General features: G+C 27.8%; 2 protein-coding genes across 2 annotated transcripts; both read right to left on the bottom strand.

Annotated features, from left to right (window-relative positions):
• Positions 1-1390: 1390 nt before the first annotated feature.
• Positions 1391-3472, bottom strand: LOC111683355 (beta-catenin-like protein 1). Its single transcript, XM_023445430.2, has 4 exons — positions 3342-3472; positions 2719-3277; positions 1789-2654; positions 1391-1725 (listed from the first exon to the last, which is right to left on the bottom strand). The coding sequence occupies exons 1-4, from the start codon at positions 3369-3371 to the stop codon at positions 1444-1446; spliced, it is 1737 nt and encodes a 578-aa protein (XP_023301198.1). The 5' UTR covers positions 3372-3472; the 3' UTR covers positions 1391-1443.
• A 1962-nt stretch (positions 3473-5434) lies between these two features.
• On the bottom strand, positions 5435-17231 carry LOC111683353. The gene is made up of 3 exons (XM_023445428.2): positions 16924-17231; positions 15991-16144; positions 5435-6164 (listed from the first exon to the last, which is right to left on the bottom strand). The coding sequence occupies exons 1-3, from the start codon at positions 17070-17072 to the stop codon at positions 5802-5804; spliced, it is 666 nt and encodes a 221-aa protein (XP_023301196.2). The 5' UTR covers positions 17073-17231; the 3' UTR covers positions 5435-5801.
• Between the last annotated feature and the right edge of the window lie 1320 nt (positions 17232-18551).

The following is an 18551-nucleotide window of genomic DNA, read 5'->3' as shown; positions in this document are numbered from 1 at the left end:
TTTCTTTGCAGATAAAGTATACATTTCAATGGGCCTCCTTTAGGCCAGTAATCAGAAATAAAAAGAAAAAATTACACTTATGAATGTAAAAGAAACATAATTTTCTTCAGAGACAAAAATCAAAATCGAACAAGTTTCTATAGAAAACTTATTCAGCTAACAGTTTTTTATTAAATAAAAACTTCTTTAGCTAACAGTTTTTTATAGAAAACATATCCATTGGGCCTTCTTTAGGCCAGTAATCAGAAATAAAAAGAAAAAAATTACACTTATGAAAGTAAAAGAAACATAATTTTCCTCGGAAAAATGTAGAAAACCTCAATATAATCAAATTCTATAGAACAATTAATTGTCTATTCAAAATCGAATAGTTTTCTACAGAAAACTTTTCCAGCTTACAGTTTTCTATAGAAAACTTCTTCTAGTTAACAGTTTTCTATAGAAGACATTTTCAGCTAACAGTTTGCTATAGAAAACTTCTTTAGCAAACAGTTTTCTATAGAAGACTTCTTCAGCTAACAGTTTGCTATAGAAGAGATCTTTGGAAAATAGTTTTCTATAGATATATAGTTTGCTATAGAAATCTTCTTTGGCTAATAGTTTTCTATAGAAGACTTCTTCAGTTAACAGTTTTCTATAGAAAACTTCTTTGGCTAACAGTTTTCTATAGAAGACTTCTTCAGTTAACAGTTTTCTTTAGAAGACTTCTTTGGCTAACAGTTTTCTATAGAAGACTACTTCAGCTAACAGTTTTCTATAGAAGACTTCTTCAGCCAACAGTTTTCTATAGAAAACTTCTTCAGCTAACAGGTTTCTATATAAAACTTCTTTAGTTTAAATGTTTCTATAAAAAACTTCTTCAGACTTCTTTAGCTAACAGTTTGCTATAGAAAACTTTATTGGCACTTCTTCAGTTAACAGTTTTCTTTAGAAAACTTCTTCAGCTAACAGTTTGCTATAGAAAACTTTTTTTTCTAATAGTTTTCTATAGAATACTTCTTTTGCTAATAGTTTTTTATAGAAAACTTCTTCAGCTAACGGGTTTCTATATAAAACTTCATTAGTTTAAATGTTTCTATAAAAAAACTTCTTCAGCTAATAGTTTTCTATAGAAAACTTCTTTATCGGACAGTTTTCTTCCAAAAATTTTGTTGGTTTTCAGTAGAAAAATTTCTATTCTCGTCTGGTCTATTAATAGTTTTCTAGAGAATACTATTTTATAGATAACTTCATTATTGAATCGTTTTCTATGAAGAGCTTTAGTTTTTTTCTGAAAAAACTTCTTTATCGAAAAGTTTTCTATAGAAAACATTTCAAAGAAAACTGCTTCTTGAACTAACTTTAACATCGAACAGTTTTCAAAAGATTCAGAAATGAAAAGTACTTCCTCTTAATTTGAATTTATATTTATTTAAACATAAAAAAAATCCATTGAAACCGACTTTAAAAACGATCAACTAACGATAAAATATGAGTTTGTTCCTGTTCCTTCCAATCCGTATCGCCATCATCTCCCAAATTGCCAGCATACTCACGCATAATACTGCGTATGGTCTTCATCGAGGCACCTCTTAAATTAAGTATTTGAACCACACGCTGTTTAATGGATTCAGTGGTAGAACTAATTTCCAAAATAATATAGTCAATCATTTGTAAAGTAAATAAACCGCCCGTTAAACGTTTAATATAATTGTTTTCTGCCTCCTCATCCTCGTCATCTTCATCCTACAAAAAAAAAACTATATATATAAAAAATCTTTAGGGAAATAGCCACATAAATTAACAAACCTTTTCCTGCTGATCAAGTTCTCTATCGACAGCTTCCACCTTTTCTAAATATTTTAAATGTAATTCCAATAAACGATCTACCTTTTCATGATCGTTTTCGGTAAACTTCGATAAAAGCCTTTGACGTTGAGCTCCTTTGCAATTTCTCAACATGCTGGCAATAACAGCACAAACATGCTCCTCATGAGCATCGGCCGATAGTAAACGTTTGTTTTTCTTGGGTGTTTTCATAAACAAAGGAAAAATGGTACGCAAACCCAATATATCTACAAATTTATTACAATTATCTCTACCATCCGGTCCGGACATGGCATGATCGAGTACTTTTAACGAACCATTTCGGGACATTTTCTTTTCTCTTAACATTAAATTCATCAACTGTAAACCTTCACCTTTTAAGAAACGTTCACGATTTTCTTTCGCCATTAGGGCAGAACACATACAATTAAAGAGATTTTCCATATATTCCTGTTCTTCATTGGAGGCGGGATCATGTTTTTTATAAAAAGCCAATTGTTGCAATAAAATATCAATGCCATCCACCTCGCCCAACATAAGTCTGTTTTCATTGTTAGTCTGTATAAGTATAGATAAGATTTCACTGCAATACAATTTGTTGGCATCATAGGGTGGCTTTTGTTTAAGTCTTTTTAAAATCCAACTTAACAAACCCTGTTGTGCAGCTTCACGCACCACCTCACTATTAATTTCGGTTAAATTCTCTATAATGGATAATGTGTTGTGTACACCATCGGCCTCCTCCTTAATCTGCTCATTAAGGCGTTCTAAGTTTTGAACTAGAAGAGCTGTAACCTGCTGTTTGCGTAAAGCTTCTATAAGAACATCGCAACCCTCACTACTTTCACCTGTTATTAAACAGCAAATATTAAGAATTTACTCAAATTTAATATTTATTCCCAACAAACTTACCCAAAATATCCACATCTGTAACCTCCTGCAACAAATCCACTATAGCCACTGATATATCAGTATTCGGATGATTTAATAACTCCAATAAACTAGCTACACCATTTAACTCCACTAACAGTGGATATAAGTCAGGCACCGTGGCCACGGCCTTTAATTCCTGTATAACACTGTGTAACTCTACCTCGGAGTCCATAAATTTAACTGGATTATCGGGATATTTGATTCTTAACTCTTGATTCTTTAAATTTTTCTTTTCAAATACCAACAACAATTTCTTTAAGCCCTGCTCATCTAAGACATCGCCTTCGGCTTCTTCACTCTCGACATATTTTAAAATATTTAAACGTTCCTCCTCCGTTAATTCAGGATCCATTAAAAATGACGGTACCCCTGCCAAAGTTGGTGGTTCTGGTTTAGCAAAATCTGCCGTTTCTTTAGCCTGTGCTATGCGTTTCAAACGTCGGGATTTTTCATCTTGTCGCGAGGAGTTATGATGTTCCGGTGAGCCACCACCATAATCGTCATCATCCTCGTGTGGCCTTTTTGGTGTAGATTCGGGCTGTTAGCCACAAGAAAATCTTTAAAATTATATGCAGTTAATTGTAATATATAATTTAACTTACTTTAAATGATAATAATTCTCCAATATCCATATTATTTCCTTAAAAACGTTTAATTAATGAAAAATGTTTTTTTCTAGAATTTGTAAAAGCAAAATTGTAAACAAAAATACGGCTGTCAAAATATAAAGGAGAAAGTGTTTCATAGCAAGCAGCTTGTATATGTAATGCCATACTGTTAGCATAAAATAATAAACAATAAGTAACGGAAATGGATAGTAATTATAAATAATAAGAAATTTTGTGTAACTTTTTAGCGTTTTAAAGTAAATATTTTCTATTTATTATATAATATAATTATTTTGTTTTGTATTTTAAAATTTTCTAGGATTTCTATTTATATTATTTTTTTTTTTCGATTAAAGATGCAAATTATTTTTAACTGTATGCCACAGTCTGTAACTTTTGCATAACATTGAACTTTTATATATATCAAGAAGTAAACAGAAGGAAATGACAGGAAAAACAATTTTTATAATGTAAACAAATCAATCCGCCAAAAGTTTTAATTGTTTAGTTATATTTTTAATATACCAAGTGTTTTGGCAAAAAAATTAATAGAATTTTTCCATAAAAATGTTGTGCAAGTGTTTGACTACGTTAAAGGAACAAAATTTACATCAATTAACAGGTAAAATCTATCTTCAAACAAAAGTACACTAGACCCAATTTTTAAACTAATATTTGTTTTAAAAAATGGAATACTAATGTAAGCTAGGAACTATTAAAAATCTATTTATGCAAGTTTTATTGGGTCATGTTTTATATATTACAATGGCTATGGACGGAAGTCGCTGCAACAGCTGAAACTTTACAATTTTGTGCCGAGGATTCAGGGTTGAATTTCTAGCCTAGAAGATGGGATACGTTTACTAAATGTTTAACTAAGTGAAATAGGTTGTGCTAGATAGATGTATATACAATGGGTTACTTAGACATCCTGACTACGTGCTGCTCATATTGTGAGGGATAACGAGGAGTTGAGCCTGTGCCTTATCCCCATCTCAGTTTTGCTAGAGCAACTTTTGTTTTCGGCGGGAGGCTTTGCTTTAATACTTCTCTAGCCGGAGGGCGATCAGTAACGTATTGTCATATAAGTTTTCAATCAACATGATTCTATACAAAACTTGAATATTGACATCCAAAGAAAACTTCATTATTATTTCGTTTTATATCATGATCAGTTAGTTTTCTATATGAAATTTTGTTTTTGTTTTCTGTTGGTCCCTTTGTGATACCTGTAAAGATAGTAAAATATAAAAGAAAGAGAGTAGAGGGTAGTAGAAGATAGTTTAGGATTATGTCATAGAAGATAAATTGAAGTGGAGGAGAAGATTGAGAGGTCTGTCCTTGTGGACTGGTGAGTGTCTTAATTATGGCTTGGTGGTCCTAAAACCAGTTACTGTGCCTGATGAAGGCATTTATATTATCCAGTCCTAGACTGGATAGTTCTGACAAATCATCAAATAGTCGTTTTCCCAGATATACGGTTCGAGTATCTGCTAGCGCAGGGCATTGACAGAGAAGATGTTCAATAGATTCTTCCTCCTCTTCGTCTTGCCAACTTCTACAGAAGTCGTTGTGGGGAATTCTTCTTGCATGGTTTCCCAATAAGATATGCCCCGTAATGACAGCAACAAGGTTGCTGATATGAGGGCGGTTTAGTTGCAGAAGATATGACGTGCGTTTACTGTCCAAATTTGGCCATATCTTCCTGGTATTGATACAAGTTGGTTCATTTCGCCATCTTGTCTGAGAAATTTCATAGAACTTTAAAGAAGAAACTTCATTATCAAACTGTTTTTTAAACAAAATTTCAAAATCGAATAGTTTTCTATAGAAAATTCTATAATAAACATATTATTACTTGAGATTTTGTATAAAAAAACTTGGATTTGTTTATACAACATTATCATCGAATAGTTGTCTATAAAAACTTCGTTGTAGAAATTGTTTTCTATAGAAAATCTTAAACGGCAAATAATTTTCTATGAAAATTACATCGAATAGTTTTTAAAGAAAACTGTGTTACAATTGATTTCATGTAACTTCCCGAACTTGACACCTTTTAGCTCTAAAAAGAAAACTCTTAAATGTTTTTGTTTTTAGTATTTTTTCTTTTGTTTGGTTTTTTTATTTTTATTTTTTTAACATAAATTAATACAAAAATTAAAAAAAAATTAAACTAATTAAGTGTTGAATAGAATAGAAGACAGTGATAAAGATATTAGAGGACATACGTTGGGACATTTTATAGAAATAGTATTAAAGAATAAAAAAATATATATTTTTTTAAAATTTTTTTGTTTTGGAAAAAAAGCAAGAAAAATGAAAAAAGAACAAAATTTAAATATTTTTGGTTTCTAAAAGTTGAGCATGTGTGTGTGTGTGTGGAACACAAATTTGAATTTTTTTCATAAAATTCTTTAATTAAAAAGGCATGAGTCTAATCTCAAACCCATTTTAAATGCGCAATTGAGGATTGGTGTAACGAACATATTTCAAAAGAGCATCATTTTCCTCACAAACAAATGGTTTCTTGTGGTGACAGGCAACATCATGCCAGTTGACACCATCATTGTAGAATTGATTCAAGAGAGCCAAACAGTTTTCGGGAGCACCATTTTGTTTGTATTCACGGTTATCGGGTTGAGGTAAACCAATACCACCAGTGGGAGACCAATCACCTTGGCTGCGTTCATTAGTGGGGGCAAGTTTTTGCAAAGTAGCAGTCCAGAACCAGCCATTAATGTTGGTGGGTTGTAAATCGGGACGTTCGCAACCCTTAAAGTCACATTGGCGACCAGAGGTCCAAATGTATTTTACCTAAAAAGAAAGAGAAAATAGAAAAAAAAAGGAAATTAATATCAAACTTATTATCTTTTTATTAATTGTTTAATGTATAACAATTTAACACTTTATACTTCAAGAAGCATGTAATATTAAAACATTAACTAAAAACATTTTTTCACTACATTATTTTACGTGTTTTGTTTTTTTTCTGTATTTCTTCTCCATTTGTTAAAGCTTTTTAATAATAAATAAACAAAAACGATACCAAGCGGTACCAGCATAAAATAATAAATTTAAATTTTTCTTAATTTTCATGAGTGCAAACGTACAACATAAAAAACGGGCAGCTAGACGGACAATTAGTTGTTCAAAAAAAAAAAAAAAAGGAAAAGTTAACGACATTTCTACCATAAACATGGCTGTATGTAAAATATAACGGAAACTATTGTTACCAAATAATAAAGGTAAAGAAATGTTTAAACATTAAAAAGCCCTCATTGTTCAAATACTAGCTAGACCCAAATCATGCCTATAAATACCAAAAAAAAAAAAAAAAAAAAAAGCCGTAAATTGTCATCACTATTTTTAGTGTTAAACATTCGTTCAATTGTTTGAGTGTTTTATTTTCGTTTTGCTTTAACAAATGCATTAAAAACATTTAACCTAACCCCACCTTAATGTGTTTTGTTACCAACTTTGGTCTACAAAAAAAAATCCAATTTTTTTTCTTAACAATAAATACTTTTTTTTACAATATCATTAACAGACACTTTCTCTTAAGTATGTTTATTTGTTAAGCTATTGAATCTATCGGTTTATTTTATATTACAACAATTTCAGTTAGTTGTTGTTGTTTAAAATGTTTATGTTTAAAATTATTTAAGGTTTTTATGTTAAATTGTGGTTTTCTTATTAAATTTATGTATATTTGCTTCAGGTTTTCTTTTATAAACCCAATAATGCATATTTTAAGTTTTTACTTATTTAAATTAGTTTTTTTGTAAAATTAATGATTAATTTTAAGGTTAAATTGGTTTTTCTTAAAAACCTAATATTGTGAAAAAGAAACGTGATCAAATTTGTCCTATTAAAGAAAAGGAAGTCTATAACTGAAGTTTAAATGGCTTTAGAGACACACGTGTTTTGTTTTTCAAAATTTGTGGCAAGAAACTTTTAAGTTGTTTATTTTTAATTAAACAGCATTTTGTGGCAAAAGACAAATATTGAACAATAGTTAGTAATTGAAAAAATTACATAAAAATCTTTCATAAAAAGTTTCTTGCAAAGAAAAAGAGCATTTCTTAAACCTCATTTTCCCCCTTAAATGATTTCAAGTGCAAAAAATATTGAAAACCGTTATTTTCCATTAAAAATACATTTTTTTAGTTATTTCTAATAAAGCTGAAACAATGCATAGCAATTCAAAAGCTTTATACTTAAAAATACATTATCATCAAAAAGCTTTTTTGATCATAATCCTGAAAACACTCTCAAAACAAAAATATTTGAAAAAAAGCTTTTTAGCTTAATTTTTTTTATAAAAGCTTCCATAAAAACATACTTTTTAGATCAAGTGTTATTAAAAGCTTTAATAAAAATATATCTTTTGATAATTTTTTTCTAAAAATTACTTTAAATGCAAAAGCTTTATAATTTAAGAAAAAGCTTTAAAAAGAGTTTTTGATCTAAATATTAAAAATCACTATTTTTACTTTCATTTTGTTATAAATATCAATTTAAATGCAAACGCTTAAAGAAAAATCTTAAAAAAAGAGCTTTTTTGATATAAATTCTGAAAATCGCTTTCCAAATTAAAAAAATATTTGTAAAATGAAAAACAAAGATTTTTAGCATAATTTTTTATAAAAGCTTAAATAAAAGCATACCGATTAAATCAAGTGTTATAAAAGCTTTAATAAAAACTATCTCTTTAGATAAATTGTCATAAAAATTTGTTTTAATGCAAAAGCTTTATGCTAAAAGAAAATGTTTTAAAAAGAGCTTTTTTGAACTAAATTTTAAAAGACACTTTTGAAACTAAATTTAGCTTATTTTTCATAAAAGCATATTTTCAGATCAAGTGTTATAAAAGCTCTAATACAAACATTTTTTTAGGATAAATTGTTATAAAAACCTTTTTTAATTCAAAAACTTCACTCTTAAAGAATAAGCATTATAAAAGCTTCAATAAAAAAATATTTTTATATAAATTGTTATAAAAGCTTTAATAAATCTGTTTTAATTCAAAAGCTTCACTCTTGAAGAAGAAGCATTAAAAATATCTTTTTTGATTTAAATACAAAAACAAAGCTTTTTGTTCGTTTTTATAAAAGCTTCAATAAAAATATATTTCTATATAAATTGTTATAAAAGCTTTAATAACACTATTTTTTAGATGAATTGTAAGTCTGTTTTAATGCAAAAGCTTTACTTTTAAAATGAAAGCTTTGTAAAAGCTTTTTCCACAAAGTTTATTAAAAGTTTCATATTGTTCGTTAGGATCTCTAGAAAGTTTTAAAGTTATGTTTAAAAAGTTTTTTTTAATAAAAAAGCTTTTCGGGAAAAAAATATTAAAAAATCGTAAAAATGTAGTTGATAAGCTTCTTCCAAAAGCTTTTTTGAACTTTTTATCGAAGTTTATTTTTGTTTAACACATATTTTTTGAAATAAATGTTATATTTGGCTTTTTTAATGTGTTTTGAAAATGAAAAAGGTATCGACACAGTGAGAAATACTAGCTTTAATCGTTATCTAAAGAGAAGTTTTAAAAGCTTTAATATATTAAAAATTTGATAGAATGTCTAAGGAACTTCTAAATTTAATAAGAACTGATGTTGAGTGTAACAAAAATTTTATATTTTCATCAATTAAATAAATTTTTAAAATCAATTATTTTTGTAAACGAATAACAATTTTTTCCAAATCTTATTCTAAATTTTGTTTTTCTTAAGCAATCTGCCTATGTTTATTAAAAATAATAAACAATTTCATGACATTAATCTTATGTTTAAATTTACAATAAATTGCTAACAATTGTTTGTAGTTTTTGTTTTTTTCATCTTTCTATTGTATTTCGGCAATTTTATTGTTTTAAATTTTAAAAAAATCATTCAATTTTAAAAACTAAATATGATCATTTAATATGATTATTTGTTTCTTTCTTTAAAACAAGCTTTTGTTTATATTATTAATGGACAGTAAAACATAAAATAATTTATTACAACATAAACCACTTCAACTTGAATTTTGATTCATTCATGAAAAGAAAAATAATCATAATTACATACATACATCCACACACACAAATAAAAAATATTGAGTTTTGACAGTTTTGTATCATTAAACGTGATTTTAACATTAAAATAGATTTGACATACATTTAAAAAATGGCATAATTTTTGGGTCAAATTAGAGATGTAAAAAACAAGACGATTGTGTCAAAGTTTTAACAACAATATAGGGGTAATTAGTTGTGATCATTTTGAGAGAGATTGTAATGAAAAAAATTATAATTAAACTTTTAAATTTATAAAAAAATTGTTTGAAAATTGTCTTTATGTTTTCACTGTAATCAACCTATGAAAATTGAGACTTTTGCGCTCATGAGTGTAAAGAGTAATCCTTAAGGGACTAGGATTGAATCAAAGCTAATCCAACTATAAAAATCATAATCTTTTTAAAAGAATCCAGTTTTCGAGACGTTATTTAAGCGCGAAGCTAGTTTAATTTATAAAGTTTACTTTTATATAAAAGGTCCACTCTGTTGACTATAAATTCTAGGTTTAACATCTATTGTAGCTCATCCCTTCTTCGGGATAGTCTAAGCTATCTATTCCCTGCCTCTCTCGACATAAGAAGATTTAAATCAAATGTCCACAAACACCAATCCCTTTATTCTCCTTCCCACAACCTATTTTCCTAGTTCCAACACAATGCTTCGCATAAGTAGGGGTCATCCGCTGAGTACTGGTCCAAATGAAAAAAAGCTAAAGTTTAAAAAAACTTTGAACTTCGATGATCAATATCTCAGCAACTTTAAGAGATTTTATAATCTAATTATAAGATCGACAGGTGCAAAGAAGAAGACTGGGCAACGCTGAATCCGAATACTGATCATCGCTTTGTTTGTATGCAATTCTTGCGTTCAATATAGTGTCGGTATAAGTGACACATTATTTATGTTACAGTTGAAGAAAATACCTTTTTCGAGACGTTATAACAGCACGAAAGGAAGTTTTTAACTTGAAAGTTCAATTTATCTACTTTCAATTTAAGATTTAACCTCTTTTGTAGATCATCCCTTTTTCGAGATATCCTAAGCTAATGTTTAAAATAACTTTAAGCTTCGACTGATGCCAAAAAAAAAAAACAAGATCAAACCCGATCTTTAAATCTTAACTGATAAATAGGCAAAGATGAGAAAAACAAACATCTTTAATCTCTAAGACACTATGTTCGGAACCTGTGTAGGAATGGACAGAAAGAGTACAAGGACTTTAGTAGTGGTATTAACCGGTAACACGCAGGATGTTTGTAGACTGTGTGCAGCAGCGATACAAGCCAATATTGAAAATTCTCTATATAGTAATGTGTTATAAATAAACCTCTCTCTATAAGAGTTTTTTTCTGCAGAAAATGGTCATTATTATAGTAGTTTTCTATTCTATTTTCATATTATAACAATACGGGGGAACTCCGTTCAAATTGATTAAATTTTTTTCTGAAATATATGTGCGATTCCAATCTTTATCAGCGGCAGCGTAAAAGTAGGCGGCGGCTCGCCTTGCAAAATACAGCCGCCGTCGATTTCAGTCGTCTCGGCCTGTATCTCTGGTGTGCAGACGTAGAGAAACTGGAAGCAGTAGAGCTGATATTACAATGTAGAAGATACAACAATGAACTGGGGGATATAGCAGGGGTGACTTATTAGGTTTCATCAGGGGAATATAAACGATGTACACCCCCCTCTTGGATCTTCGGGGTGATGACATATTAGGTTTCATCAGGGGAATATAAACGATGTACACCCCACTCTTGGATCTTCGAGGTGATGACATATTAAGTTTCTTCAAGGGAATATCTTGGTTATTCGCGTAACTTTTATGCCCACTTTCTTTCTGTAATCCTTTTTTGGGGCTGAAATTGTCTGCTCGTTTCCTTTTCACTGTCTCTTTTATTATGTGTTCTTTATAATGTTTATGTTCTTTATTCTTTATTAAAGATAATCATAACTGTTATATGGACTTTGTGTCTCCGGCAGTCTTTTTCCCTCTAACTGTCACTCTATGTTGAATGACACATGAAAGAAGAAGAAGAATGAGAATCATAATGTACCTTTTAGGTCTATAAACCAAACTGAAAGAAACCTTATAAGACCCTGTGATGTGATCATCATATTTGGCTATTTTCTTATTAAGGATGTATATTTTTAAAAAGGAAAAACATATGTATAACAGAGTTTAGGCCTCCATTTGACAGTTGAAGCTTACAGATGTCATAAAAAATTTTCTAAATAAAGATGTCTTCATTTTGTTATAAAGTCTCAAACATGTACAATTTCGATATTAAGAATAAAAAGATCTTGAAAAGTTTGCAAAAGCTAGATACTTTAGAATAGAAAACTTGTCTTCTTAGATTAAAAATCTGTTGGCCTGTGTTATTATTACATGGAAGTTGAACTTTTTTGTAAGACTAGCGAACAGTAGCTAAACTATTTAGCTTTATTACCTACTGTACGAGTAAATAATAACTTTTTGTTACAAAAAAAAACTCACTTCCGTTAATTTTTTATCATTAACATCTTTTCTTTTTTAAAAATAGAGACATATATGAGGAAAACTTTATAAATATACCGCCAAACATCTTCAGACATGCTTATTCATGTTAGCTGTTTGTTGTTATTACTTTAAATGCAATTTGTTTGCAAGGGGAAATTAAAGAGAAAAAAAACCGGCATCACAATTTTTTCATTATTTTTTTATAATTTTATTAAAGTCTTAAGTTCAATGTAAACTATTGTTGTTGTTTTTAAATTAATGCCTGCTTTACGTGCAAATTTTAAACAATATTTTTTTTTCTTTTGCACTGCTGCCTCATGCCACATTATTCATTTATTTATGCCTCTTGCAATTTAAACAAGTATGTATTATGTAAGTTTTTTTTCTAGCTAATTGTTTTTACTTCTTCAGTTTTATTTTTTTTTTCTTTTTTAATTTATTGAGTCAATTTTTTTTTCTATTTTTTCTAAACAGTGTTTTAGTTGTTTTGTAAATTTAACAAAATTTTACAAATTTTCAAAATTTTGTAATTCTTTGTGTTATTTTTTTTTTAATGGAATCAACAAAACATGTATTGTCTTGAAATCGAAAGTGTGTGTGTGTGTTTTTTTTCAATTTTTATCATCAATTCACTTTCATTTACAATCGTTTTTGTTTTCTAATTTAAATTTGTAACACAATACGCATAAATAATGCTCTAGTTTTTAATTTTCATAAAAAAAGATGTGTTAAGAATTTCAATTTTGTTATACATTGTTTAAATTTGTTAAATATTACATTTGTTTAAATATTACATTTACAGAAATCTCTTCATAAACATTTGAATTCATCAGCAGGTTTGTTTCTTAAGTCTTTTGTTAACGACTTTGTTGTTTAAGTCTTTCGGTTATTAAATGATCTTTACTTTATGTATTGGTAAGTGTGTGTGTATTTGTGCATTACAGCTCTAATTAGTTGAACAATTATGAGTATTTATCTCAAATATTTCAACAAGATCATTAACTATTATACATTATAAAATTAAGTAATATTTGTAACTATCCCCCGAGGAAAACTTTTAAAATGATCACTTTACCAATTAGTCCTATTAACTTATGTTGTCACATATAATCACCCAAAATGCTTTTAATATCGGACAGAAATCATTTATCTTTATTATATCATATTGAAATGAAAATATCAGTTAGTTTCTCAACAAATGATCATGATTTGTAATGATCGCAATATAAAAAAAGGTCGTAAAAAAATAAATACAATTATTAGGAAATAATTACATTATTCATTAATAAAAGTTGTTATAAAGCTAGCTAAGAGTTTTATAACAAAGATATCGAAGTGTTTACGCTCTCTGCAAGATCACTTTGTCTAATAGATATATTGAATGATCGTTAGAAATGATTATATTATTGCAGCGATCTTTTTGTAGGATAAAGATCGATCTATTAAGCATCTAAATTCAAAATTAAATTTAAACTTAACTTTAAATACGTTAAAACAGATCATTTCTTAAGAAATGTCATAAAACAGTGATCGGCTTTTTAAGTCTTTTAAAGAATTAAAATTTCTCTAAAGAAAAACTAAAGTTTAATAGAGAAGAATTATACAACTTTGAAAACCTTTAGAAGAAGATCACTTATTCATTGCTTTCGCGATCATTTTTCTGATGATAAGTTATCATTTATGATCTTTAATCACAATCTTTTAATCACGATAAGTAACAAAAACTTATTTTAAATATCATATCATTTCTTAGCAAAAAGCGTAAAGCAGTGATCGGTATTTTAAGTCTTTTAAAGATTTCAAATTTCTCTAAAGAAAACAAAATAGAGAAAAATTATACATCTTTGAAAATCTTTAGAAGAAGATCATTTATTCATTGCTTTTGCTATCACTACTCTGATAAAAGGTTATTATTTATGATCATTGATCACATTATATCAAAAATTTACTCTATAATTATTGAAACATTTTTGTATAAAGATCAACCTGATCAAAGATCAAATGCGATCTCATAATTGTGATATTAACACCATCACTGATGACAAGAGATCATTTATGATCAGTGATCACTGTATATATAAATATGTACATTTCTATTAATCAAAAATTTTGTATAAAGATCAACCTGATGTAATAAAGAGCAAATGCGATCTTATTAGACATTAATATAGTGATATTAATATCATCACTAAGTCTTAAATGAAACTTAATAAAATATGCTATGTTTTTGGATGTTTCTATAAGGATTAATGAAAATCCTCATAGAAAAATATTTTCTAAATGATTTTAATAAAAAAACTATTATTTAATTAAAAAATCTTATTTAAAGATCGTTTTTGATAAAAATAAAGAATAAAAAGATTAAGATTAACCTCATGCTGACACGATCGAACTTGATCTTTTAATGAACAAAGGTAGAGTTTTATTCTTAATGATTTTTTTGTTTTGTTTACTGAATGATATTAAGCTTAATTTTTTATATCGATCGTATTTCAAATTAAACACAAAATCAACATACAAAAGAAATAAATTAAATTTAAAATAACTTATTATCAAAATGTTTTAAATAATTTTTAATTTAAAGACAATTATACAAAAAAAAACTTACTTATAAACATTTAATGACAGTTTAGAAAGTTTACACAGTTTTTGGTAAACAACAAAAAATCAAATGATTTAGCAATCATTTACTTGATGCACTACATCGAATAAGAAAAGTTATTGAGGAATGAATGTTAAAATAAAATCATTACCTACGTATTAATTTTAAACCATAAATGTTAAAAGTTTCAGAAGGGACTTTAAGTCTAAAGCAAGTTTTCATTATATAGTTTTTTTATTCTACAACAAGAGTTGCTCTAGTTTAGAGCAAGTTTCCACACAAAAAGTTGCTTAAGTCTAGAGCGAGTTTTCCTAGAAAATGTTGCTCTAGTCTGTAGTAAGTTTTCATAGAAAAAGCTAGTTTTTATAGAAAAAAAGTTGCTTTAGTTTGGAGAAAAGTTTTTATAAAAAAAGTTGCTTTAGTTTGGAGTAAGTTTTTATAGAAAAAGTTGCTCTAGTCTAGATCATGTTTTTATAGAAAAGTTGGTCTAGTCTAGAGCAAGTTTATATAGAAAAAGTTGCTCTAGTCTACAGCAAGTTTTTATAGAAAAAGTTGCTGTAGTCTAGAGCAAGTTTTTATAGAAAAATTTTCTCTAGTCTAGAGCAAGTTCTTATAGAAAAAGTTGCTCTAGTCTAGAGCAAGTTTTTATATAAAAAGTTGCTCTAGTCTAGAGCAAGTTTTTATAGAAAAAGTTGCTCTAGTCTAGAGCAAGTTTTTATAGAAAAAGTTGCTCTAGTCTAGAGCAAGTTTTTATAGAAAAAGTTGCTCTAGTCTAGAGCAAGTTTTTATAGAAAAAGTTGCTCTAGTCTAGAGCAAGTTTTTATGGAAAAGGTCTAGAGCAAGTTTTTATAGAAAAAAGTTGCTGTAGTCTAGAGCAAGTTTTTATAGAATAAGTTGCTCTAGTCTAGAGCAAGTTTTTATAGAAAAAAGTTGCTCTAGTCTAAAGCAAGTTTTTATGGAAAAGGTCTAGAGCAAGTTTTTATAGAAAAAAGTTGTTCTAGTCTAGAGCAAGTTTTTATAGAAAAAAGTTGCTGTAGTCTAGAGCAAGTTTTTATAGAAAAAAATTGCTCTAGTCTAGAGCAAGTTTTTATAGAAAAAAGTTGCTCTAGTCTAGAGCAAGTTTTTATAGAAAAAAGTTGCTCTAGTCTAGAGCAAGTTTTTATAGAATAAGTTGCTCTAGTCTAGAGCAAGTTTTTATAGAAAAAAGTTGCTTTAGTTTAGAACAAGTTTTTATAAAAAAAGTTGCTTTAGTCTAGAGCAAGTTTTTATAGAAAAAAGTTGCTCTAGTTTAGAGCAAGTTTTTATAGAAAAAAGTTGCTTTAGTTTAGAACAAGTTTTTATAAAAAAGTTGCTTTAGTTTGGAGCAAGTTTTTAAAGAAAAAAAGTTGCTTATTTTGGAGCAAATTCTTATAGAAAAAGTTGCTTTATTTTGGGGCATGTTTAACGTCTATTTCATTTACTAAGATTTCTTTTAACTTACTTTTTCACCGACAACACGTTGCTTAATCCATTCATTTTCCAAGCTAGTTTCCAAAGATACTGAGTCCATACAACGTCTGCGGCAGTAGTTTCTAGCACTCAACCAATCTTCTTCGACACCCTTCAAGGCAGGATCGCGCCAAGAGAAGAAGTAACTGTAATAAAAAAATAAAATTTGTTATAAATTAAAAAAAATAAAGAAATAAATCCAGGAAAATTTTACAAAATGAATAAAATTTAAATAATTTTTTTTTTAAATCATTTAAAAATTCTAAAACAATAATTAAATAAAATTGTCCAATTGCTTCAACAAATTTTATTTGAAAAAATTTTATGACATAAACGCTACAACGATACGACATCGATTGTGAGTTGGATAAATATTTTTATTTAAAAATATTGTAAAAAAACATAAAACGTTTAATACTTCTCGTTAAGATTAGTTACAGAAATTTAAGGATTATTCGCGAACGAACAAAAGTTAAAAGAAGTTCTTAACCAGGGACTAGCTTTAAAGAATTAAAACTTTAACATTTGAAAGATGTTAAAGTCGTAATTAGCTAATCGATTTTATTATTAAAATTTAAAAGCATGTTCTTTTTTATATTTCTATCGCGAACGAATAAACTTAAAAAAATTCTTAAAGTTCCTTTAAATTTGAATAGATTTTTGGAAATAATATTCGATTTTTTTTATTATTTAAAAAAAATGTATTTAAATTTTAGCAAAATTTCACCAATTTTCAAATAAAACTGTTAAATAATTTAATATTGTTTATTATTTTTAATTTTTCTTTTATTTAAAATCTTGCAATTAATGTTCTTAAAACTTTCACTTTACAATTACTCATTTATTTATATTTTTTTGTTAAATATCAAAAATTTTCAAGATTTATTATAAAAAAATTTCTTAATTTTTTTTATTCTCAACTCACCCTTTGCCATCGGGTGTCTTTTCATGTATAACTCTTTGAGCACACAATTGTGGATTTGGTGGATCAAGTACACGACCATTGGAGAATTGTGCCAAACCCACACTCAAAACACTGAACAAACAAACACTGGCCACTATAAAGGCTTTCATTTTGGAAATTTATTTAATTTCTTTTAATTTTAAAAAATATATTAATTTATATATCTGAAACACCACACTTTCGTTTTCGTTTTTATTTTTTTTTCGGTAGTACGGCACTACTACTCTTTCTGAATTCGTAACGTAACGACGACCGTAATTTATAAAATGACATGAAATTTTATATGCCTCCTCACTTTATATACCTAAATGAAAAAAAATATATATTAAATGCAAACACAAAATTAAAAAAAAAACCCAATGTTTAGAGTTTGAGTTGAAAATAATGAGTGAGTTTTTTTTTCCTCAAAACCAAAGTCTGAGAGTAGTTTGCATGATCAGTAGTGAGTTTGTTTGTATTACATGTTTTTGCTCTTGGTTTTAAACTTTTTTTTGTTTTTCTTCAATTTTGGGAAAAGAAGACTTGAATTAAAAAATTTTTTGACAATGAGTGTAGTTGGTTTTTTTTTTTGGTTTTAGGCTTACGTGATTTTAGTTGGGGGACTTGAGGACAAGTTATTTTTTTCAATTGTCTGTAAAGTCCAGTAATTTGAATTTTTTTAAGGAAAATATTTAACAATTTTTTTTTAACAAAACAAATTTGTATAGAAGATCATTGATATTTATGCTTGAATAATTTTAAACACTTTTTTCTTTTAAGGTGTTTGTTAATTATTTTCTTTTTTAATAATTTTATTTGTTTATACCCTACCTATGGGATTTAAATTATTTCAAAAAATATTTTATAATTATTGCAAATAATTTTAAAGGTTAAAACTTATTTAGCAAAATCGCTTATTAGTCTAGACTAAAATTTTATAGAAAGAGTTGCTCTAGCTTAGTTTTATTAAAAAAGTTGCTTTTATCTAGAGCAAGTTTTTATAGAAAAAGCTGCTCTAGTCTAGAGCAAGTTTTTACAGAAAAAGTGGCTCTAGTCTACAGAAAGTTTTTATAGAAAAAGTTGCTCTAGTCTAGAGCAAGTTTTTATAGAAAAAGTTACTCAAGTCAACAGCAAGTTTTAATAGAAAAAATGTATCTTGTTTAGAGCAAGTTTTTATAGAAAAAGTTGCTCTAGTCGAGAGCAAGTTTTTATAGAAAAAATTGCTCTAGTCTAGAGCAAGTTTTTATAGAAAAAGTTGCTCTAGTCTAGAGCAAGTTCTTATAGAAAAAGTTGCTCCAGTCTAGAGCAAGTTTTTGTAGAAAAAGTTGCTCCAGTCTAGAGCAAGTTTTTATAGAAAAAGTTGCTCCAGTCTAGAGCAAGTTCTTATAGAAAAAGTTGCTCCAGTCTAGAGCAAGTTTTTATAGAAAAAGTTGCTCTAGTCTAGAGCAAGTTTTTTAAAAAAAATTTGCTCCAGTCTAGAGCAAGTTTTTATAGAAAAAGTTGGTCTAGTCTAGAGCAAGTTTTTATACAAAAAGTTGCTCCAGTCTAGTTGCTCCAATCTAGAGCAAGTTTTTATAGAGAAAGTTGTTCTAGTCTTCAGCAAGTTTTTA

This window comes from Lucilia cuprina, chromosome 4 (genome assembly GCF_022045245.1).
Source record: "Lucilia cuprina isolate Lc7/37 chromosome 4, ASM2204524v1, whole genome shotgun sequence".
Lineage (NCBI taxonomy): Eukaryota > Metazoa > Arthropoda > Insecta > Diptera > Calliphoridae > Lucilia > Lucilia cuprina.
Note: the sequence above shows the minus strand (reverse complement) of the source record. Positions and strands in the feature narration are given on the sequence as shown.

What these genes read in the sequence shown, in the direction of transcription:
- LOC111683353 (XM_023445428.2), bottom strand. Translation starts at nt 17,072, where the DNA reads ATGAAAGCCTTTATAGTGGCCAGTGTTTGTTTGTTCAGTGTTTTGAGT. An exon ending in AAGACACCCGATGGCAAAGG is followed by an intron (nt 16,145 to 16,923) that starts GTGAGTTGAGAA and finishes TTTTTATTACAG; the next exon opens with TTACTTCTTCTCTTGGCGCG. An exon ending in AACGTGTTGTCGGTGAAAAA is followed by an intron (nt 6,165 to 15,990) that starts GTAAGTTAAAAG and finishes CTTTCTTTTTAG; the next exon opens with GTAAAATACATTTGGACCTC.
- LOC111683355 (XM_023445430.2), bottom strand. Translation starts at nt 3,371, where the DNA reads ATGGATATTGGAGAATTATTATCATTTAAA. An exon ending in TACAGATGTGGATATTTTGG is followed by an intron (nt 2,655 to 2,718) that starts GTAAGTTTGTTG and finishes GTTTAATAACAG; the next exon opens with GTGAAAGTAGTGAGGGTTGC. An exon ending in AACTTGATCAGCAGGAAAAG is followed by an intron (nt 1,726 to 1,788) that starts GTTTGTTAATTT and finishes TTTTTTTTGTAG; the next exon opens with GATGAAGATGACGAGGATGA.